The 20,849-nt window shown below is 34.5% G+C and overlaps 1 protein-coding gene, 1 long non-coding RNA gene and 1 other non-coding gene across 3 annotated transcripts; 1 reads left to right on the forward strand and 2 right to left on the reverse strand.

The window, feature by feature from the left end:
* Positions 1-1,010: 1,010 nt before the first annotated feature.
* On the reverse strand, positions 1,011-3,536 carry LOC140006036 (uncharacterized). Its single transcript, XR_011813621.1, has 2 exons — positions 2,864-3,536; positions 1,011-1,336 (listed from the first exon to the last, which is right to left on the reverse strand). It is a non-coding gene; the product is annotated as an uncharacterized lncRNA (long non-coding RNA).
* A 6,102-nt stretch (positions 3,537-9,638) lies between these two features.
* Positions 9,639-15,322, forward strand: LOC113741187 (uncharacterized). Its single transcript, XR_003460555.2, has 2 exons — positions 9,639-11,003; positions 11,587-15,322. It is a non-coding gene; the product is annotated as an uncharacterized protein (transcript).
* Positions 13,294-19,606, reverse strand: LOC113741186 (LEAF RUST 10 DISEASE-RESISTANCE LOCUS RECEPTOR-LIKE PROTEIN KINASE-like 2.4). Its single transcript, XM_027268674.2, has 3 exons — positions 18,708-19,606; positions 14,531-14,581; positions 13,294-14,426 (listed from the first exon to the last, which is right to left on the reverse strand). Exons 1-3 carry the CDS (start codon positions 19,474-19,476, stop codon positions 13,294-13,296), a joined length of 1,953 nt encoding a protein of 650 aa, XP_027124475.1. The 5' UTR covers positions 19,477-19,606.
* Positions 19,607-20,849: the final 1,243 nt, after the last annotated feature.

Below are 20,849 nucleotides of genomic sequence, written 5' to 3' on the forward strand. Positions count from 1 at the left end.
TTGTAATTTTTCTTGATCTTTCTATACATTGGCATTGACTACAGGGTAAACCCACCAGGATTTTGTCATATAGGCCAATGATAGGTATGATATTTTTGCATATCATATTGTATTAGATTTTGTTAAACATTAGACACTAATATGGTCAATTAATAAACGTTATGGACCACAGATTTTAGATCAAACAATTAAAGACTAATTTGGTCGGAATTGAATACTTTTGTGACTACATTTTTTTTCGCCGAAACATTAATAACTAATTTAATCCGAATTTAATCAAATAGAATTGTTAAAGTTGTTACTTTTGACCCAAAAAAGAAGTTAAAGTTGTCAAATAGAGTTTTAAAAGAGTAGTTTATTTGAAGTACATAATGGAACGCGTGTTGGAAAGTTGTGCTCTTGCTTGATTGTTCTTCGGCGAATTCTTAAAAAAAAAAAAGTATATATTTCTATATATAAAGCGTGGGTAGAGTTTGATGTTAAAAAAATATGTCTTTTTTTGAATTACCAATTTTACTCTTACCAGAAAGAGCAAAATGGTCGCAATATTATAGTTGTAATGAAAAACTCTGTTTCCTCTTCCCATGTCAGTACGATACAATACACTTAGGGTGCGTTTGTTTCTACAGAATTGAAATTGAATTGGAATTGGAATTCTATAGAATTAGAATTCTATGAATTGGAATTCCAAAACATTGGAATTCTTTTGTTTGGATAATGCATAGAATTGATACAGAATTCATTTGGAATTCCAAATTCTTTGTTTGGATGGGAGAAGAATTCATTCCCATTCCCACTTTTCATTCCCATATCAAAAAATATTGATTACCTGAAACCATTCCCACTTTTCATGCTCGTAACCTTCCATTTCCGTTTCAGGCTGGATAAGATAGTGTCTCCCCAATTTTATGATAGCACATAGAACTATATTAAAGTATCGACTAACTGTCTCACCTGATCTTATGAAATTAAAATTGACAGTGCGATTCTTGAAGTTATGAGCAAGAACATAGAGAAACATTGCAACTGCTTCTTCAACAGTAATATTTCTAGTATCCCTCAACCCACAATGCTCTCTTAAATTTGTACATAAAACAGTAAAACAATGTTTATTGAGTCTAAGTTGCTCTGCACAAACTCTATTGTTTCCATAGTAAAGACGCCTTAGATATATTTCACGTGCTACTTTAAAGTCCAAGTAAGGCTCCTTTACTATATGTTTCTCATGCCACCAAACTACTAATGTGGCTACTGTTACCATATAATTTGCAACTACCACTTTTCTCTTTTTTGTTTTTTGCTCGTCTCCTTCCTTATCCATGTCAATATCCAAATTCTGCAATTCAAAATCACGACAACAATAAGAAAAGGCAAGTCAAAAGACCAAATTTTAAAAAGTGAGTGTGTTAAATTCTACATAGTCAATTGAAGCTAAAATGATAGCTAATGAAACCTCTGACATAATAATCTGCAATAATATTTTTGCCTTTCCCGAAATATTACATTTACAGCTTGTGAATACAACTATTGACAGAAACAAATATATTGGCTTATACACCTTTAATACTTTAGAGATCGCTTAGGAATTAGCTACAATTTTGTAATTCATTAGTTTGTGCAAGTTGTTGGTAAACATAATTAGCTACAATTTTTTTTCACGCAAACTGTTTATGCTTTATTAGGATGTGTTAAAACTTTTGTGAATATGAAGACTACTTCCTCGGTAAGAAAGTGAGTTCCAATTTGTTAGCTACTACTAAGAGCAAAGAATATGCAGTATAAAAGGTTTAAGCTATGTTGATCTTTAAGTAAAGCATTTTTCACCTTTTTTCTTAATATACATTTCAGCAGCCATTGGCCAGGAAAGTTGATAATTAAGCTCTAAGGCTCAGAGAACTAAATTCAGCACTCCCTCATTTTCTCTCCTCTATCTCACACAACACACACACAAGAGAGAATTAATGGAGTAGATCCAACATTTCAGTCATGAGCATCCCTTGATATTGAGCAAACTCAAAGACGATGAATTCTCTGATGAGAAAATTAGTCGTTGCAGAGGCTGTTCACTTAAAATTTTGCCAGGATCAACCTTTTATTCATCAATATCTAGGTATGTTCTTCATATTACACACCATCCACCATAAGAAACAAAAGGGATCACAAAATTCCATTCAAATACAGATCAACCAGAATTTCATTCAACAATTTACTTGTCTAAAGACAAAACAACACAAAAAATTCAACAAGAAAACACTAACAAAAAGGTTCCCTTTTCATATCATGATTAATCCTTTCAACTTTTACAGTATGAGCTCTCCAATTTTCATCAAAGTTCAAGGGAAAATAATCAATCAAGTGACAGTGGACAATCAGAGCAACAATGGAATACAAAAGTTAGTCTATGCCTATCTTCAACTCCTATCCTCCTCAATGTACTATCGACAAGAAGAAACCAAAAAACAGAGAGCTCAAAATTCACCACGATCAGGGGCAGGACAATTTCCATCAACTTTTTTCTTCTCAAGTTTCATGAAAGTTGTTTACTTCTAATCAAAGTTGATTTTTCCAAAAGCCTCAGAATCAATAAAAAAATGTCCAAGTTCCTAATAAGTACTCTCAAATCCTATGAGTCAGGCATTATCCCGAATGGGTTCCAAGACAAATTTTGACTAATTAACTAAAACTCAAACAAACAAGAAAATGGAAACCAAAGACCAACTTGTTCTTTTGTTCTCATAACATCGTAAATTACAAGCTTAAAATAATAATAATAATCGCATAGAATCAATCAATACCACAAATTATCAAAAAAATACCTTAAAAAAATAATGTTTAATAGAAAAAAATAAAATTATGAAGTTACCTTTATATACTCTAATTCTATCTGAAAAATCTGGAATAGTAGGGAGTAAATTACAAAGCCATGTCGTTCTCTCCTGATGCTAGGGAGAGACTGCTAATAATAGAGACTATTCCTCGTTCTCTCCTGAACAAGTATCAGCTTCAAGGAAATAACGAAGAAGTTGGGCACTTTTGTTTGTCCTTGGACGCTAAGATGGAATTGATCAATGAATTTTGCCAAATTGGTAATGAAATTTCATTCTTCACTCATCGAATCAATTCTCAATTCATTCACTGGAAGGGAAGGGGAAGGCTGACAGAAACTAATTAAAACCCCATAATTTCAACCTGTGTTATGCAGTGGCCAGCACAAGTGGAGGAGGCGGCGGCAGGAATGCTCCAACAGAGCATTAGATATGGCGATCGATAATGGGAAGAGAAGAGAGACGTTTGAGTTTTTTCCATCAATTTTATAGTTGACCCATTTTTTAGATTTTACCCGTAAAAGACCCGCGTATTGACCCGATTTAAGAGTTCAAGCGTGGAATTGGAATTGGAATTCTTTGGTCCAGCCAAAGAATTGGAACTACGGAATTCGATGGATTTAGAATTGCAATTCAATTCTAATTCTATAGGAAAAATAATATCCAAACACAAGAATTGGAATTGGAGCCCCAATTCCAATTCTAAACCCCAATTCTACGGAGAACCAAACGTACCCTTACTTTGATTTGATTTCTCCATGTTTATCTCATAGTATTTGAAACGCTTTAAAACTGTGCTTCATATAGATTAGCTATATTTAGGGGTGTTTTCGAAAAATTTTATAACTTTTTTCTTGGTTATAAATCAATAAAATATTTAGCTAGATGCATTTCACTTGAATAATCTATTTCTTTTTTGTTTTTTGTTTTATAATTTTTTTCGTGGATACAAATCAATCAAATATTTAGTTATCTTTTCTTTCTACGAAGGAATTTATTTGTAACTATTGACATTTCATCTTCTATGCTATTTTTCTCTTTTCATGTTTACACTAGTAAGGCTTGGCTGTGCATAGTGCCCACCTTGAAGTGTTTAAAGGTAGCAAAATTTGAAGAAATGTTTTTGAATTGAGTGTCATGTGTAAATGTATACGTAAAGTATGTATATTACTAAAATGGAGAGAAATTGGAGTATTAGCATTTAAAATGAACTTACTTTGCCACTTAATATATTATATTATTTTCTTGTGAATTTTATTTTAATTCATTAATACATTAATATTTAGCAGCATTTTAAAATATTTTAAAATATTTAGTGTCATTTAAACTTGTATAAACCAATTGAAATTACCACCAAACATAATATGAACTTTGCCTGTCAATTGTTTTTAATTCAGTTATGAAGGCAACAAAACAGGAACAACAGTGCATGATCTATGCACTGAACTTTTGAAATTCTGGTCTTGGACTTGCATGTTACAGTTTGCTGGTATTGATTGACATAAAAATCTGTTATTACATCCTTTATCAGTTCAGTGAAGAATTTTAGTAACTTGTGTGACGCCTCGAAAAAAAAATTCAAGGTGTTTTCGAAATGTATTTTTTAAATTTTCTACTTTGAATGAATTGTGTTTCTTAGTGATTGAAAAATTATTTATATATGATTTTATACCTTCTTGTTTCCGTCCAATAATTTTAAAAACATTTGCAAGGGTTTAATTGAACTAGTCAAGCTTATTTGGATGTGCAAACTATATTTGAGTGGAAATGAAGGGTTTATTGGCAAGATTTCAAAGATATTTTGAAGGGAAGGGATTACCAATTGACATTTATCAAAATTCCATTCAAGACTTGACCAACCCATTTTCTTTATAAACCAAAGAAGCTACCAACTTGTTCCATCTTCTTCCATTTTTCCTTCTTGGTGGCTGGATGATAGAGAGAGAAGAGGGAGGAAAAGTTTCATTTTCCAGCCATGATTTCTTGCTCAAACAAGAGAGGAAACATGTTTGCTCCATAAACTCTTGAATCAAGCTTGGAGAGGAGCCTTGTAGGAAGAACTTTCTTGAGCTTCTTGGTGGCTTTCCTCTTAGGTTTTGATGGAAAAATGAGGTAAAAGTACTAGCAACCCACTAATCTTTAAAGATACTTGAATTTATATGATTATATGTTGGATTTAAGCCATGGAAGTTAAGTTTTGTTGAAGACATCTCTTGTTTCCCAATTATTTCTTTGCTGTCAGCTTTATTCCAGGTTTGCACTCACCACTTGAATTGCATATTCGTCCATGATAAAGGCCAAATCAATTCTTGCTCAAAACATGAAAGTTGTAGGGATTTGAGTTAGCTTTCTACCAAAAAATTTCAGCTCAATCGGAGCACTGTAACTTGTGAAATGACTAAAATACCCCTGACTGATCAAATGTCTTGTTTAACTGAGAGCTTTCTGTTTTCTCTGAGATTTCAATTTTTGACCATGACAATGCATGATTTGGCTGTGGAGATCTTCATAATAAATGTAGGCCTATGTCTTAGTTTCGAAACGCCATAATATTCATCTCAATCCGATAAGTGTAGTTTTAGTTGTGATTAAAATGCCAAAAGGTGAGAGGAACTTGATGATTTTAGAATTTCCTTTGCATGACATGATATTTATGATCTAGGGCTTGGACTTGAGTAAGGAAACTATCTATGATGGATGATGATCATAAGCTGTGGTTGGTGAGTGATTCCAAAACTGTTTCCAAAGTTACTTTTCGAACTATTTCTTGCACTGTTTACTCGATTGCATATCATGTATGCTTGCGTGTGTGCCATGCAATGATTTTGCTCAAATGAGTGCTTGGAAGTCTTGTGCTTAACACCAACGTCTTCATCTTAATGACACTTGACTTGCCTTAAATGTTGGAGCACCGATGGCTCCCTTGTAATGCTTGATTGTTACTTGATCTATTTGAGCGTTGGATGTTTAAATACAATGTTTTCATTGGCTCACAAGAGCAATAAATTTACATTTGATCACTGATTCATGACATTATCTAAATGCACTATTGTGAAACTTATTTGATTATTGATTTTTATTGAACACTCGCTGAGTTTCTAACTCACCCCAAAATATTTATTTTCTCTCCACAGGGCTCGAGGCAAAGAAAGCACATGTATTAACTTATTCGTGTGATTGGATGGAATATCTCATGTATATTTTGAATTTCGATTCACTTGTGGTATGTAAATTCGTGGAGTATTTGATATAATATTTGAGATTTACATTGTAATTTGTTTGAGAACTGTAGTGAGTTCTGGCGAGAGTTAGGCAGGCGGTCTGGCGAACCCTTTTGGTTCACCGTAGGGGGAGGTGGGGCTGTCACAACTTGTCTAATTGATTTTTTTCTTTGTTTTGATTGTCACAATTTAGCTGATAATGAAACAAACATTCAATTAGTTTAGCTATCCATCAAAGAAATAAGCAAGCATCTTCAACATGAACAATCTAAAAATGGTCACAAAAGCAAAAAAAAAAAAAAACACATCTAAATATAGACTAAACAGTTTCAAAGTTCATTGATAGAGTTTCCAATCATAAGTCACACAATATATATAATTCAATAGTAAGTAACTACCAGTAGTTTACTTACGAAACTTGTAAATATCAAGTAAACTTAACCAGCATTTTGTCAAACATTGTGTAGGCTAGTTATGAGTGATGTGACTAACCTAAAGTAAAGTGCTCGACAAACCAAAAGTCTTTAGTGCTGAAGGCAATGCTGCAAAATCAAAACACAAAACATGTAAAAGAATCTATATCTTACTACAATAAGATATAAATGCATAGATATGGCGAAGAAAAAGCAAAGAAAAATTGTATTACCAAATGATGAGAAAGCAAGAAACAGAAGGAAGTTTTCTTTCTGCTATGTGGGGATGAGAAGCAAATAAAATAGAATAACAGTTGATAGTGTATGTAGCAGTGTGTACTATACTATTGAAGGTTTGTTTATTGATAATAATTTCATCTAGATAATAATTTCATCTAAAAAGGTAGTGTATGAAAGCTAAACTAATGTAGTACTTTGTATTCAGTCTAATGGTTATGAAAAGATGAAATACAACTGATAATTCATAAAAGGTTGACATTCTTGTGAAGGACAACCTAACTGCAAGGTAAAAAAAAAAAGTAATTGTCTAATCTGTTTAGGTAATTGTCAAAAGGTGGAGTAGGTGAAGAATGCTTGCATTATTTGACTTATTACAAATAAAGGAGAGAAAAAACAGGAGAATCAAACAATCTGTAAACTGCCTTGTTAAATAATCTAATAACACAACGGCTAAGAAAAAGCATTTTTCTCTCCAAATTAGATAGAACTTATAATAAATAAGCTTTATTGAATAATCTGATGGCAAAAAAATAATGACAAAAATACATGCAAATCTAACCGCTACCATTAAAAAAAAAAAAAGAGAAGAGCATTTTAATGAAATATAATAAATATATATTTGTTATTTAGACGTTAATGCGTTCCTTTGATTAATAAAGGAAAAAATTTATAGTAATAAAATGCAAATATTAACGTATAAATGAATTAAAATAAAATTGATCATAAAAATCTATAATATCTTAAGTGGCAATGTCAATTCATTTGTATAACTTTAAATGCTAATAGAAATATGAATAAACTTAAAGTCAAAAGTTACCAATTATTTTAATATGAACAAATTAAAATAAAATTGAAATAGAAAAATGCGTATTGCATTAAGTAGCGATAATAATCTTTTTCTTTATAATAAGATGGAATTAGATTTAAATAATCTTTTGCATTACATTAACAAAATAGCAAAAAATTGAAAAATATAACATTTTGAAAAGATCAATGTAATTGTATAATTTTTAACAAGTGAAACTTATTTTGTCAAATATAATTTTAAATGATAATTCACGTTGAAATAAATATAAATTCAAATAATAATAATAATGATAATAATGTTGTAGTTCAATTACATCTGACCAAGACATAAGTTAATTTGTCAAATATAACTTCAAATGATAACGTAAATAGTAATAAATGTAAATTCTAATTGAACTATATCTGTCCAAAGTGTAAAGATTGAAAAGTCTATTAAAAATAATTCAACCTTATAGAGGAATGCCAAATCCAGTCCAATTTAGGTCATTGAGCAATGAAAGTTGCTACAATAACTTTAAACATTCAGCACATCTAAAGAGAAGGAAAAAATAAAAGCTCAAAATTCACCCATAGTGTCATGTGTTATAGTCAACTGGCATTTGTTTATTAAATTTATAGGATGACGTTATTATTTGGTATTTCTTCATGGATAAAAGGTAAAATATTAAAATATGTCAAAAAATATTAGAATTCATTTTTTACTACTGATCATCTTCTATGAAGAATAAAACAAAAATTCATTCTTTTCTTTTCTCCTCCCAGGATTTGATTTCTTACTTCACTTTTTTCTTTCTTTCTTTGTTTTTTGGTTACATTTGTAATCATCTACAATTTTGTGTATTTCTCAAAAAATAAGGTATATCATGTGATTGCTTCCACCAAGATAAATCTAGGTAAGCATTTCTCTACCTCTTTTTTTCTATTTCTTTCTTCCCCTCCTCCCCCCTTTTTTGCCATTAATTTATGGTCTATTCAATTTAATTGAAGGATCCAATAAGATTTCGTATATATTTAAACTAATGTTAATTTTTGTTTGTTTTTTAATTACTCAAGTGCTATAGTATCAATTGGATTGGTATACAAGGATTGTAGTTGGGGGTGGCGGTCACAATTGAGGCTTTCAGCCTAGAGTGTGACTTGACAAAAAATTGTTAGAAAATTCAATTTTGATTAGGAAGATGTTTTTGCAATATAAAAAAAATGGTTCAATTCTAATTTGTATATGAAGATTTGGAAACGTAGCAATTCATATTTTTATCCAACCTTGCTATTTATATTTTGGAGCTTTAGGATAATGTTGTCACCTTTAAGTGGAATTTAAATAGATGAACTAGTTTGTTCTATCAAAAGAAAGAAAAATGTGAAAGTTTATAGTAAGCTATATTGATATTAAAGATTGTGCCATGTCTTAGTGGCTTTCTAAACTTTTTCTCATTATTAAAGTATTAGAAGCATTATGACTACTTTTGGTTTAGTTACAACTAAAACTATGCTATTATTAATACAGCAATGTACTTATAGTGTATTAATTCTCTCTCCTTTTTTAGTACCATCATAATAGTGGTTCAAAATTCTTTATTCAAATCACAATAGATTTGGTGGGAGGGAGGGGCGGTTGAGTTCATAGATGGAATTTATTTATACTCCATAAACCCATAGATGAAATATTATTTATACCCCATATTTTGTTAATTGTATTTCTACAATAAATAAAAACTATATGATAAAAATAATAGTGAAAATGTGATTAACAAAAGTGAGAGTTTAAATAACATTTGTCAATTGTAATTGTTTTGATGCTCAATTTTTTTTCTATATTTTTATTCATTCATCATGTGCCAAAATAATTTGATGTTATTTGTTGGACTAAATTTCTAGGGGCTCAAGCTGTGCTTTGCACAGCTCAATTACCTCTAGTATTCATATATAAGTTTGTTTGGAGTCTTTGGACAGTAGATTATTTGTCCAAATATATTTGCTTATATCACCATTATAATTTTTAATACAATTTTTTATCTTCTCAATTATCTTTTTATCTCACATACATCACATCATAAAAAATGTTACCGTAAAAATATCTCAAATAATCTACGATCCAAAGAGACTCAATTATTTGATTATTTGAAGGTGGAGCCGATAGCCATTTTCACAGAACACAAAACCAAAAACGGGATAAAAGAAAAACATCACCGCCGCCCTTACCCGCCTACTGACACTTCTACCTCCACCATCACCACCGCCGTCACACCATTGCCACTTCCGTCTACAGAATTTATGCTAACTAAGCATACGATCAATCCATATGTCTCTGCAAAAATTCCATGAAACCCAAATGCCGGTTGCCCCGGCCGACTTAGCTTCAAATACTCCCCAGGAACACATCATCGACATTCTCTTACGACTCCCGGCAAAATCCGTCGGCAAATGCAGGTAAGTTTCGAAGCTATGGCGCTCTCTACTTTCCGACCCACTTTTCATCAAAGCCCACCTCGCTTCCCACCTCCATCTCTATTTCCCGTACACCTCCCTCTTCCTATTTATCCCTCGTAACTTTCGCCCCCACCAGTGGCAGCAGTAAACAACAATGGTTTTTGAGAAAAGCTCGCCCTTTTGGAGAATCAATTGGTTCGCTCAAAGTGTCGGTTCTTGCAACGGGTTGGTCTTAGTGCAAGCTTTTGAAGGATTAAACCCCCCCCCCCCCCCCCCCCAATCTATGTATTTGATGAACCCCACTATCAGGGAGCTTGTGAAATTTCGGCATAGTCCATTGGTTAGGGATGCTGCAGAAACCATAACTAGATATGGTTTGGGTGATGATAGTTCTAATGATGACTACAAAATCTTTACGCTGTCTTACGATTGGCGTGTTGTCGAAACAGAGAGTTATCCTGCCTTTGTTGATGTTTTTAGTTGGGGGATTGGAATGTGGAGGAGGATTGGTTGTTTTCCTTATGTTCCTAGTTCGCATTTTGGGGTGTTTCTAAACGGTTTCATACACTGGCTTGCTTATTCTAAAGTTGATAAGGAGTGTGTTATAATTGCTTTGGATACTAGCTGCAAGAAATTTAAGCAACTGCCATGGCCTGATACTGATCATTCTTCTCATAAGTGTGGCCGCGAGCTTGTGGCTCTTGGTGGATGTCTAGGAATGGTTGTGGTACAATCTAGTCACCGTATGGATGTTTGGATGATGATGGAGTACGGTGTTGGAGAATTTGGACCAAATTTATTGTTACTACACCTGAAATGTATATGCATGGGGATCTATATGACTGCTGGGGAGTGATGATGCCATTTTGCAGATGGGTGGTAAGAACCTTGTTGTGCGGAATTTGAGAGAGAGAACTATGAGGGATATGGTAATTGCTGGCATTCAAGACAAGTTTAGAAGAGGAGTAATAGGCTTTTCCGAGAGCCTTGTGTTGCCTGTTTTCAGCAGTCAGAAATGGAGAGCGAAATTACCCTGACGATGTCTTTGAAAATTGATGCTAGTGGAGGTAAAAGCTCAGTTTTCTTTGCAAAGAAAGGTTAACGGTTGGTTTAGTCATTCTTTTGTAGAAGTTGCAATGACTGACAAAATTGTACTTGCATTAACCAAAGCATTCTAAAAAGGGGAAATTGATTTAAAAGAGCCAAAACAAGTTTATAAATTGATAGAAGTAAAAAAAAAAGGAAGTGAATTTATGCCTCTTGAATTAGCATTAAAAGTTCACAGTCTGGTTTAGATCATTAACATTTTTTTTGTAGCTAGTTTCAAGTGAGCAAAGTTGAACACTAGCACTTGCTGCTTTGAGCACAAAGGGAAAAACAAAGCCAAAAAGCAGAAAAAATAGTGTTGAAGAGTTGTAGCTCTGCCTTAAATTTTCACCCTGACTATGCCTGTTTCGAGATTCATCATTCTAAAGAGTCATTACTTCATATTTCTGCATGACTTTTGATCTCTAAAAACAATAGAAAAATATGCTGGGCAGTTGACTGTTTGGATTGTAAGAACCCGTTTAAAAAACATAAATTTGAGAATATATACTGCTGAAAAATATGCTGTAGCGATGAAAAAAAAAGTTCGAATTTCTTCTACAGCCGTTTAAGGTATTGCATGGAGGGGTGTCAGCATTGATAGGCGAGGGACTGGCGAGCCCGGAAGCCTACTTAGCCAATGGGAGATGGAGGATTGCTGGAATTCAACTCAGCATTAGCCATCTCAATAGTGCAAAGTTTCGTGACTTGGTTCTTGCTGAGGCAACCTCTATCAGTGTTGGCAAAACTATTCGGGTACTTTACTACCATTTTTTTTTCTTGACTTGATGCACCAAATATATTTTAAATTTTGTCACAATTATTGTTAGGTATTAACTTGTTACACTTGATGTCCTTGGCATGATTACTACTAAATTAAAGATGTTAATTGCAATTATAAATTAGTTGGTGGAGGTATGGGACGTGATGTTCTGGAAGACTAATTCCTCAAACTCTAACAACAAAGCTTTGATAGCATCATCAAGATTTACAATTATGTGCAGAGTTTTAGAAAATGCTAATGATGGTGATGTAACTCTTAAGCTTGCAAAATTATGAGTTGTACTTGCCTTGAACCAACAATAAAATCAGATGTTATGCCAATTCATGCACATGCAGTTTGTACATTTTATTTTCTTTGTATGTAGTAGAATTGACTAAAGTTGGTACTTAACTAAAGTGAAAACCTACCTCAAAAACTTTTTTTTGAAATAGATATTGAATATTGAAGATGGTCAAGCATACCAAGTAAGATTGCCTCAAAATTATCACATGAGGTGAACTCTACCTTACTTTGTAAAATACGAGTTATATTCATGTTTGTCTTACCATGTAATATATGAGTTATATTCATGTTTGTTAATATTTGTTTGGAACTAGTTTGAACTCAAACAATTTTGTTGAAATCAAAACTAAAACTAAGCAAGCTTGAACTCAATTAGAGGCTTCAATACACTTCCAATCGTAAACATTAGGGTAGATTTCGAAACCATTGCTATATCCGGTGGTCAACGGTGAGGTGCAGTTCAAAACTAGGGGTTCATTTATTTATTTTACACTAAGTCAACACTATTCAAAAATTTGGGAGAGCCCAATTGAGGGGTTAAAGCCTAAAGGGGAAGAAATCTATCTCTTGACTATAGAAGTGTACTACTTGGCCCTTTATATTTTTTAACCTAAGGGATTCAAAAGTTCTCCTTTATATGCACTAGGCTGAATTTGAACTCTACCCTAACCCAGTGCACAGCAGAACCTATGAGACTCTTTCTAATTCTAACCAACCTACCTGAAGCGCGTTTGTTAGAATTTATTTTTTTTGGGCCATGATTCTGATTAATTAGCAGAAAAATGGAGCTTCATCAGATGATGCAGCAAGGCAACAGGTCAATTTCGGTTGTCTAGTTTTGCCGTTATAAAATTTAGTTAGGTACTGCAAATAGAAGAGTCCTGCCTTCTTTGTTTGAACTTCTTCCTCGTTCCTTCCTTATATGCACTACAAATTTCATAGTGCTCATACCGAGAGATATGAATAAAGATGCCTCATAAATTTTAATTGACAGAAAAATGATAGAAGTATCACATAGTTCAAATGGAGATAGATATGTAAGAATTAATTAGAATGCATATCTATGCCTTTTGTTTTGGTCTTTACCAGAATGATGGGAATTTCATATATAAGCCAATTCTTGGAGACGAGTAAAATATATGCAACAAGCTGAAATTCGGAGCGGAAATTAGAGAATGGAAAGAAGAGCTTTGAATGCTGTTGCATCATGACTCAGCTATTGTAATGGAAGAAGCTTCTGGTGATCTTGAAGGAGAACCAAAGAAGGGTTTTGGAGGGATTTCCAAGGCCTCCAAGCTACCTTCCAGCATTTCTATCACCTTGCTTACTGCTGGTCTTTGTGATGGATCAGCCTGTATGCACCATACACCCACTAGGACCATCTTTCTTGCAATTTCATCTTCTTCATGAGTCATTACACCTTGCAATTTGAAGTCCTTTTCAAGTATCATATGCTGATACGCCCAGTGAGGAAAGTATATTTCACTTGTATGACTTGCTTTAACGCTGATGTTCTTTCTTCCTCCAACCATTTCCATAAGCATCATTCCATAGCTATAGACATCGGACTTGGGCGAAACAGCTCCAAAGTTTCTACAGATTACTTCTGGGGCAATATAACCAACCGTTCCCCTCGCTTCTAGCATTGACACGACACTTTCTTTCCTAGAGCACAGCTTTGCCAAACCAAAATCAGAAATTTTAGGACAAAAGTCGTCATCAAGAAGTATATTGTGAGGTTTTATATCAAAGTGCAATATTCGCATGGTGCACCCTCTATGCAGGTATTCAAGTCCTCGAGCTATCCCCAGTGCAATTTGATAAAGTTTTGCCCATCCCAGGTGAACATCAGTCTCTGACGTTGTTTCACCATGTATATATCTCTCCAAAGATCCATTAGGCATGAATTCATAGATGAGAGCCCTTTTCTGACCTTCAAAGCAGAATCCTAATAAAGCAACAATGTTAACATGGGATGTTCTGCTAATGCTTGCGACCTCATTGATGAATTCCTCTCCACTTCCTTTGGATGTATTCAGAATCTTTACTGCAACGGGACGGCCGGCAAAAAGATTTCCTTTGTAAACTTTCCCATATCCACCTTCGCCGAGTTTATCTTTAAAGGAGTTTGTCATTCTCTTGATAGTGGAATAGCTGTATCTTCTTGGGGCAAGGGATCCATATTGCTTGATGGCGGCTTCAAGGATCAGATTTTCTTTTGATGTCTTGTTAAATAATAGTAAGATAGACCTATAAGCTGGTTTCTTGTTTACGATGCAGTGAATTACTACAGAGATGATTATTATTGTTGCCAGTAGTACTCCTGCTGCTGAAATTCCTGTAATATTATTTTCGTATAAAAGAAATACCATCACATGAAAACAGAATCACTTAATCATAATCAGCGTTAATAGAACTAAATTATGGAGAATAGTATCATACCTATTACATTTCTCAGCCTTTGTGAACGATTCTTTCCTGCAGAATAACCACCTATCAACAGAAGTATGAATCAGATGAAGAAATAGTTTTTCACTACTTTGCACTTTCTCCCCTTCCATAATTGGCAGTTCACATTACAAAATAATTCCAGCTTGTCAGGTTAATTTCGCTGGTAACGTACTTTCAATGGTATAGTATGATAGTTCTATTTTGTCTTTCCCGACAAATGTACAGGAGTAAAACTATTTAAGAGAATTGAACCTGAGAGAATTGCCAGGGAAGTTACACAACTAGCTGGCACATTGGAAATAAGTCATTTTGACTAGCACTGACCAAAAAAAAAAAAAAAAAAAAAAGACTAGCACTGACACGTTAGGGGGTCAGGGCTACAGATTAAGTCCATAACTTTTGGTATAGCAACAAAAGGATTGATATTAAGTTCCATGGGGGTTGGGTCACCATCCCACATCGGTAGATTGTGGGGTATTTACCCTGAGCTTAAGTTCCATGGGTGCACCGTCCTGTCACCAATTGGCTGGACGTGTGTGCTACGTGGGTCCCGCTTAGGTTGCCTTTGGGTCGGTTTGCTGATGCTTGCTGCGTGTCTGATATTATTTGTGTGTGTGTGTTTCATTCCGCTTCGGAAAAAAAACAAAAGGATTGATATTAAGCGACATGCTTAACAGATCCAACAATTGAAATCAATCCAAAGAAATAATTTGATTAGTGATGTCAGTATTGACCATGCAGTACACATGTATCAGCAATCATACTTGTAAGGAATGTGCAAAAGATTTTCTATTGAACGCGAAACTCTACTCTGCTTGGCATCATCACAGATTTTTTGGTGTATATGGTCATTAGTGTAATACACAAATTCATTGTAATAAGAACCTCACTGCCCTTCACTTCTCCTGCATTGGCTGCCACTGTCTCCATCCCACTGTAGAATAAAACCTTTCTTGAATACATCGGTATAATTCATGCTTAACAACATTTCCAGGCGAGCAGTAGTTATTGGTGCACTAACTGGAGCCTGACATGACTGTTCCGAATAGTTCCAATGATCCAGGTGTTCGGTATGAAAAGTAGCAAAAGCATGATGAGTAACATTACTGGCACAATCCACAGTATATATCTCTTCTTGATACACCCGGTGCAATTGTAGAAGAAGAAAAGGTCCCCAGTGTTAGGGCCGTGGCTGAATGGAGTTCCCTCAATGCTGAAATTATATTGAGGTGTTGGACATCTATTACCAACACCATACAACGCAGCTTGAGATAGCAAAAGGGAATTATTCATTTAAAATATATCCCTGATGATATAATCATCATCAGAGCTCTTTAAGATGGGTTCTTGTCCCTGTAGGTGATATTGAACGTTGGTGAGCCACAATATGACTCTTGCCTGCCTGGAATCCAAAAGGGATACTCTATGTTCAATCCATTCCCACAGTTCTGAGGCACTCGATCTTTTCCTTGACAATTTGTCTAACAAACATCTTAGTGCTAGTTTCAGTTGTGATATGTCAACTTCAAGCATTAGACTTGGACCACTGCACAAGCTAGTTGACACTAAAGATTTGGATGACGAGTGCATACCATTTCTATTTTGGTTGCTGGTGCTGTTACGCAGCAAATCGTATTAGTGATCACTGCAATAGCAGGCAAATGAGTTGGAACAAGTGTTATACCCGCACTGGCCACCTGAGTTAGCGCAATTTGTGCAGAATGTATTATTTGCTTTATATTGCAAAGGAAAGACAGCAGTAAGCGCAGCTCTTAAACCCGCAGTATTGAATAGAATCGAAACTGCAACCTGATTAATAGGAACCCTGACGGTATCAGTACATGTATTCAAAAACGGCAGCTGGCTTATGTTAGTTTTGGCTCCTCTACTTGTCAGGAAAAAACTGGCAGTTGGTGTGGTATTATTGATGGTGCACGGAAACTGATTTGGCTGTTGAGGGATCAGGGATGTTGGCAGGAAAGGTGCATTTATAGAACAGAGTGATTCTATCGACATTGTTGGGGTAACTGAAGATGCTGAAATTCAAGGTGGTGTTTTGGAGATATTGAGGACAATTATTAGCCCACAGATCGTCTCTGGCAACAGTAAGAGTATGAGCTGAGGCATCTACAGAGGAGAGGATTCAGTATGCAACGGGGCTAACTGTAAACCGAGAGATATTTCCTTCGCAGCTTAGATTGAAACCTGGATAAACACAACTTTCCGGGGGATCCCCAACCCAGAATGGATAAGTAAAGTCAATATTTCCACACCGAAACGACTTGCTGCAGGTTACAAATTGTTGATCCTGGCTGAAAGATTTTGGGATGTCAATTAAAGTAAAGCTGGTGATTATCAGAAAGAACAAAAGGTTTGGAAAGCGATCCTTGAAATGCATTGTTATACGGAGAGAAAAGAAGAGTAGGAAAAGTTTGCAAGTAGGAAATGTTCTTCCCTGTTCATTTGCTGGGAGTAGATCAGCAATCAAGCAGAGGACAGAGGAGAATTTCACTAGATATTTCATTAAAGTCATTTAAGCTTGAAGAGCTTGACCTTTGGGGGCTTGACTAAGATGAGGCTGTCTGTTTGGTTAAATTTTTGAGATGAATAGAAGCTTCTGTTGGAATGAAAAAGTGCCTGACTTGGTCTAAACTAATCCAAGAACCTGTAGTTACAAATGGTGGTGTTACCTCCGTGGAATGTTAATTAATAGCCTAAACAACTTGACAAAAGATGTGGCATCTTGAAGAAGAAACCTGCAAATGTGGAATTTTTGGCTAGTCTTTTTGCACTTGGCTTACGGTCAACGGCAGCAAGTTTTGGTAAGTCAAGGCTTTCCAGTCCTTGGACAGTATCAATGACAACAACTACTTCAGCAATTAGAATAGTAATAGCTACAAAGACACAAAAAACCGTGTCTTTTTTTTTTGACTTTTTTCTTGAAAGATCAAAGTCATGGCAAAAATAAAAATCATTCATTACTCAATTATGACTCATCCAAATTCGGTCAAATCAACTATTTTAACATCTCTAATGTGGATCTATTAAAAATATGGCAAAAAACTCCTGTGCTAAACAGGGCTCACATTCTAAACTCGAGGGCAGATTGGACGAAACTTTTGAATGGTTCTCCTACTAGAAGAAGAAAGAAGCCTTTTTAGATTTTACTCGTATGTCTTAGGATTACAGCTTTTTGTCCGGACAAACGTAGGACTGAACACCGCGTTGGGAGTAGGGTTGAATAGGAGTCAAACCGCTCGTGAACTGATCGCGGGCAATTCGTGTCAAAACTCGTCTTGAGTTGATCAAGTCGAGCTGATTTGTCGTATTATAATTTTTAAAAAGTTTGAAATTTTGGATAACAGTAGTAATAAATCTTCCTAGTTATATATAGAATATCACTTGTCTATATAATTTTTGTAATTTAATAACTATGAATATAATAAGATGATAAAGTGAAAATAAATTTATTGTCTAAGACACAAGAATTAATAAGAGTTAAATTTGTATTAATATATACCTAACAAAATGAGAGAAATAGTATAACAATAATAATGACAAAATTAGTATAATCCAGACTTTTTTATGGGAAGATTGTTCATAAAAATGAGATCCAACCACTAAACGAAAATCACATGCACATATAATCTATTATATAATTTAAATTAAATTCAATTCATGTATAAAATGATCCTAAATAATTAGCAAAAAATTTTTTTTTTTGCTGAAAATCTCAGATATCCGTGACATATGTATGAAAGATATTTTATCATATTTGTGTCTCTTTTTTTCCACATATTTGTATCTCATATCTAATCATTGATGTTAATTTGAGAAAGAATATTTTTATAATAGAATCATTTTGAATTTAATTAACAAGGTGAGATTTTTTAAAAAAATAAGTGAAATATTTTGGGTTGTTACTTGCTGTAGTTAGAGTACTTTTACTAGCAATACGAACCCGTTTGGGTTGTTACTTGCTGAAGTTTTTGAAGAAAATTTGTTGGTAAACCATAAGGGCAGACGATCACCTAGAAAAAACATGCATGCAAATCAGGAGAAATGGGTATTCTCGTGATCACAGCAAATGAAGATATGATCAGGGCAATCAGGATTAGGAAGGACCAAAGCAGTTAAAAAGCAAAAACCACTACTAGTACTGTAGTACCTCTAGAAGGTGATGAATTTGACGAGCAAGCAACAGATTCGACATAGGGCTGATTTGGGCAGAAACAAGTAGTTTCATTTTGATTTTGATTTGTGCCACCGCCGTGCCCACACCTTCCACCGGACCTGGTGCACTCATTGCATATACCAGTATCCACTGTCCATCTGATATCGAACCCTTGCCGGAGGACTTGATCCAAGCCCGTAAAATTAAAGGATCCTCTATCACCCGTTTGAAGTGCCGGATATACCACGCTGGCCTTACACAGTCCAGCACCATTTTCTCCAGGCGAGACAGACAGACTATTATTCCCACACGAGTAAAGAACGTTGGACACATTGACTAGGCAGCCATAGAGAAACGTGACGTTTATATAACTCGCGGAGTAATCAAACAGGGTGTAATCTAAAGTCATGTTTACTAAATCAGTAGGACAGTTGTTCTCCATCACGTCTTCTCTAGCAACCCTCAAAGTCTGGGCGGTTGGATGGATATCCAAGACCCAATATGTCATGTTCTGGATCTCCAGTCTTGTAACATTGCTGCTCTGATCGCATCTTAGCTCTAGCCCGGGATAGCCACAGTATGCGGGATCTTCGTATCCCCGGAAAGGATATCCTATTCCGGTGATGTCGCCGCAGCTGAATTCATTCCCACAGGTCTCATAAAATTCTGCCGGACCACTTGAAACAGGATGAAGTTGAAGAAGTATACAGGCGAGAAAACAGAGAACAGTGGGGAACGACTGTAAAGGGCTGTGGGATTTCATTTAATTTTGGAGGAGAAGATATCATGAAGAGAACATATTTATTTTTAAATGGAAATCGCTAGCTACGGGTGTAGTTGTTGGAGGGAGGAAATTTAAGAGAGGATAATGGAATTTTCTTTGGGGTGGTCAAGTAATGCTATTAATTATTAGTTGACAAAAACAGTCCCTAGCTAGTTTTGAATGTTGAAAATGAGTGCAAGTAGTCATTCTTTTTTTTTTTTTTTTTTTTTCCTGAAACGATAGGAATTGGATTGATAAAATTAAAACTTTAGACTTATAGAGCAACGGCTCCAAGAGGTTATACAAAGGTGTTAGACACCTTGAGGATGGTTCCATTCCTTGTCACCACAAATGCCTACTGCATAAGTACTAACGGATTTACTGATATTGTCATTTGCTATATCTAAACAAAATGAGCATTTTTGAAACAAAGAGCTTAAATTGTTGATGTCATCTATCAGAGTTGCCAGCCTAATGTCTTTGGTTTTTCTGGACATCAACGATAATAGAAGCTGCTTTTGGGGGATATGGATCTTAAGTTCGTGACATTAGTAATCAGATCACATTTTGGTAATGCCATCTGAATCCAACCGTGAGGATAAGGTACTAGCTCTATATAAGAATTATATATCATGCAGAACGGCAGAAGTATGACAACTTTGCTTTCTTGAGTTAATTTTGACAGATCCCCGGAGATGATAAGAGTAATAAATTGATTTTTGCGAGAAAGAGTTGGTAAGAGGAGGCAGTGTACTTAGTTTCATCAGTTATTGGTAGATGGTATTGGTATGACCCTGTCGTGGAAAAGGGTCAAATTTACACCATATCAGATTGAAATATTTAGTTAGATGCATTTCACTTGAATAATCTATTTCTTTCTTTTTTTTGTTTTTATAAAATTTTTCCTGGATATAAATCAACCAAATATTTAGATATCCTTTTCTTTCTACTAAGGAATTGATTTGTAACTATTGACCTTTCATCTTCCATGCAATATTTCTCTTTTTCATGCGTACATATTGTTTCATGGGACAGTGCTACAGTGCCTATAGTTATGGTAACGATATTAGGGAAACCTGCTATTATAGGTTTCTATTACCTTTAGTGACAGATCAAATCTTTTAGTGACTTTTTAAATATTATATTAAAATAATTAATATTAACTTTAGTAAGTTTTTAATTAAAACTAGTAAGTATATGCCTGAAAGATAAGATTTAGTCAGAAATAGAAATTTACACTTTGAGTAATTTAATTTACTTATTATTTGACAAAATTTACTTATGTTTAAATTAAACTTACCAATACTGAAAGTAAAAAGTGTACATATTTAAGTAAAAAAACGGTTTTGGGTTCCTAAAAACGGTTTTGGGTA

Source organism: Coffea arabica, chromosome 4e (genome assembly GCF_036785885.1).
Source record: "Coffea arabica cultivar ET-39 chromosome 4e, Coffea Arabica ET-39 HiFi, whole genome shotgun sequence".
NCBI lineage: Eukaryota > Viridiplantae > Streptophyta > Magnoliopsida > Gentianales > Rubiaceae > Coffea > Coffea arabica.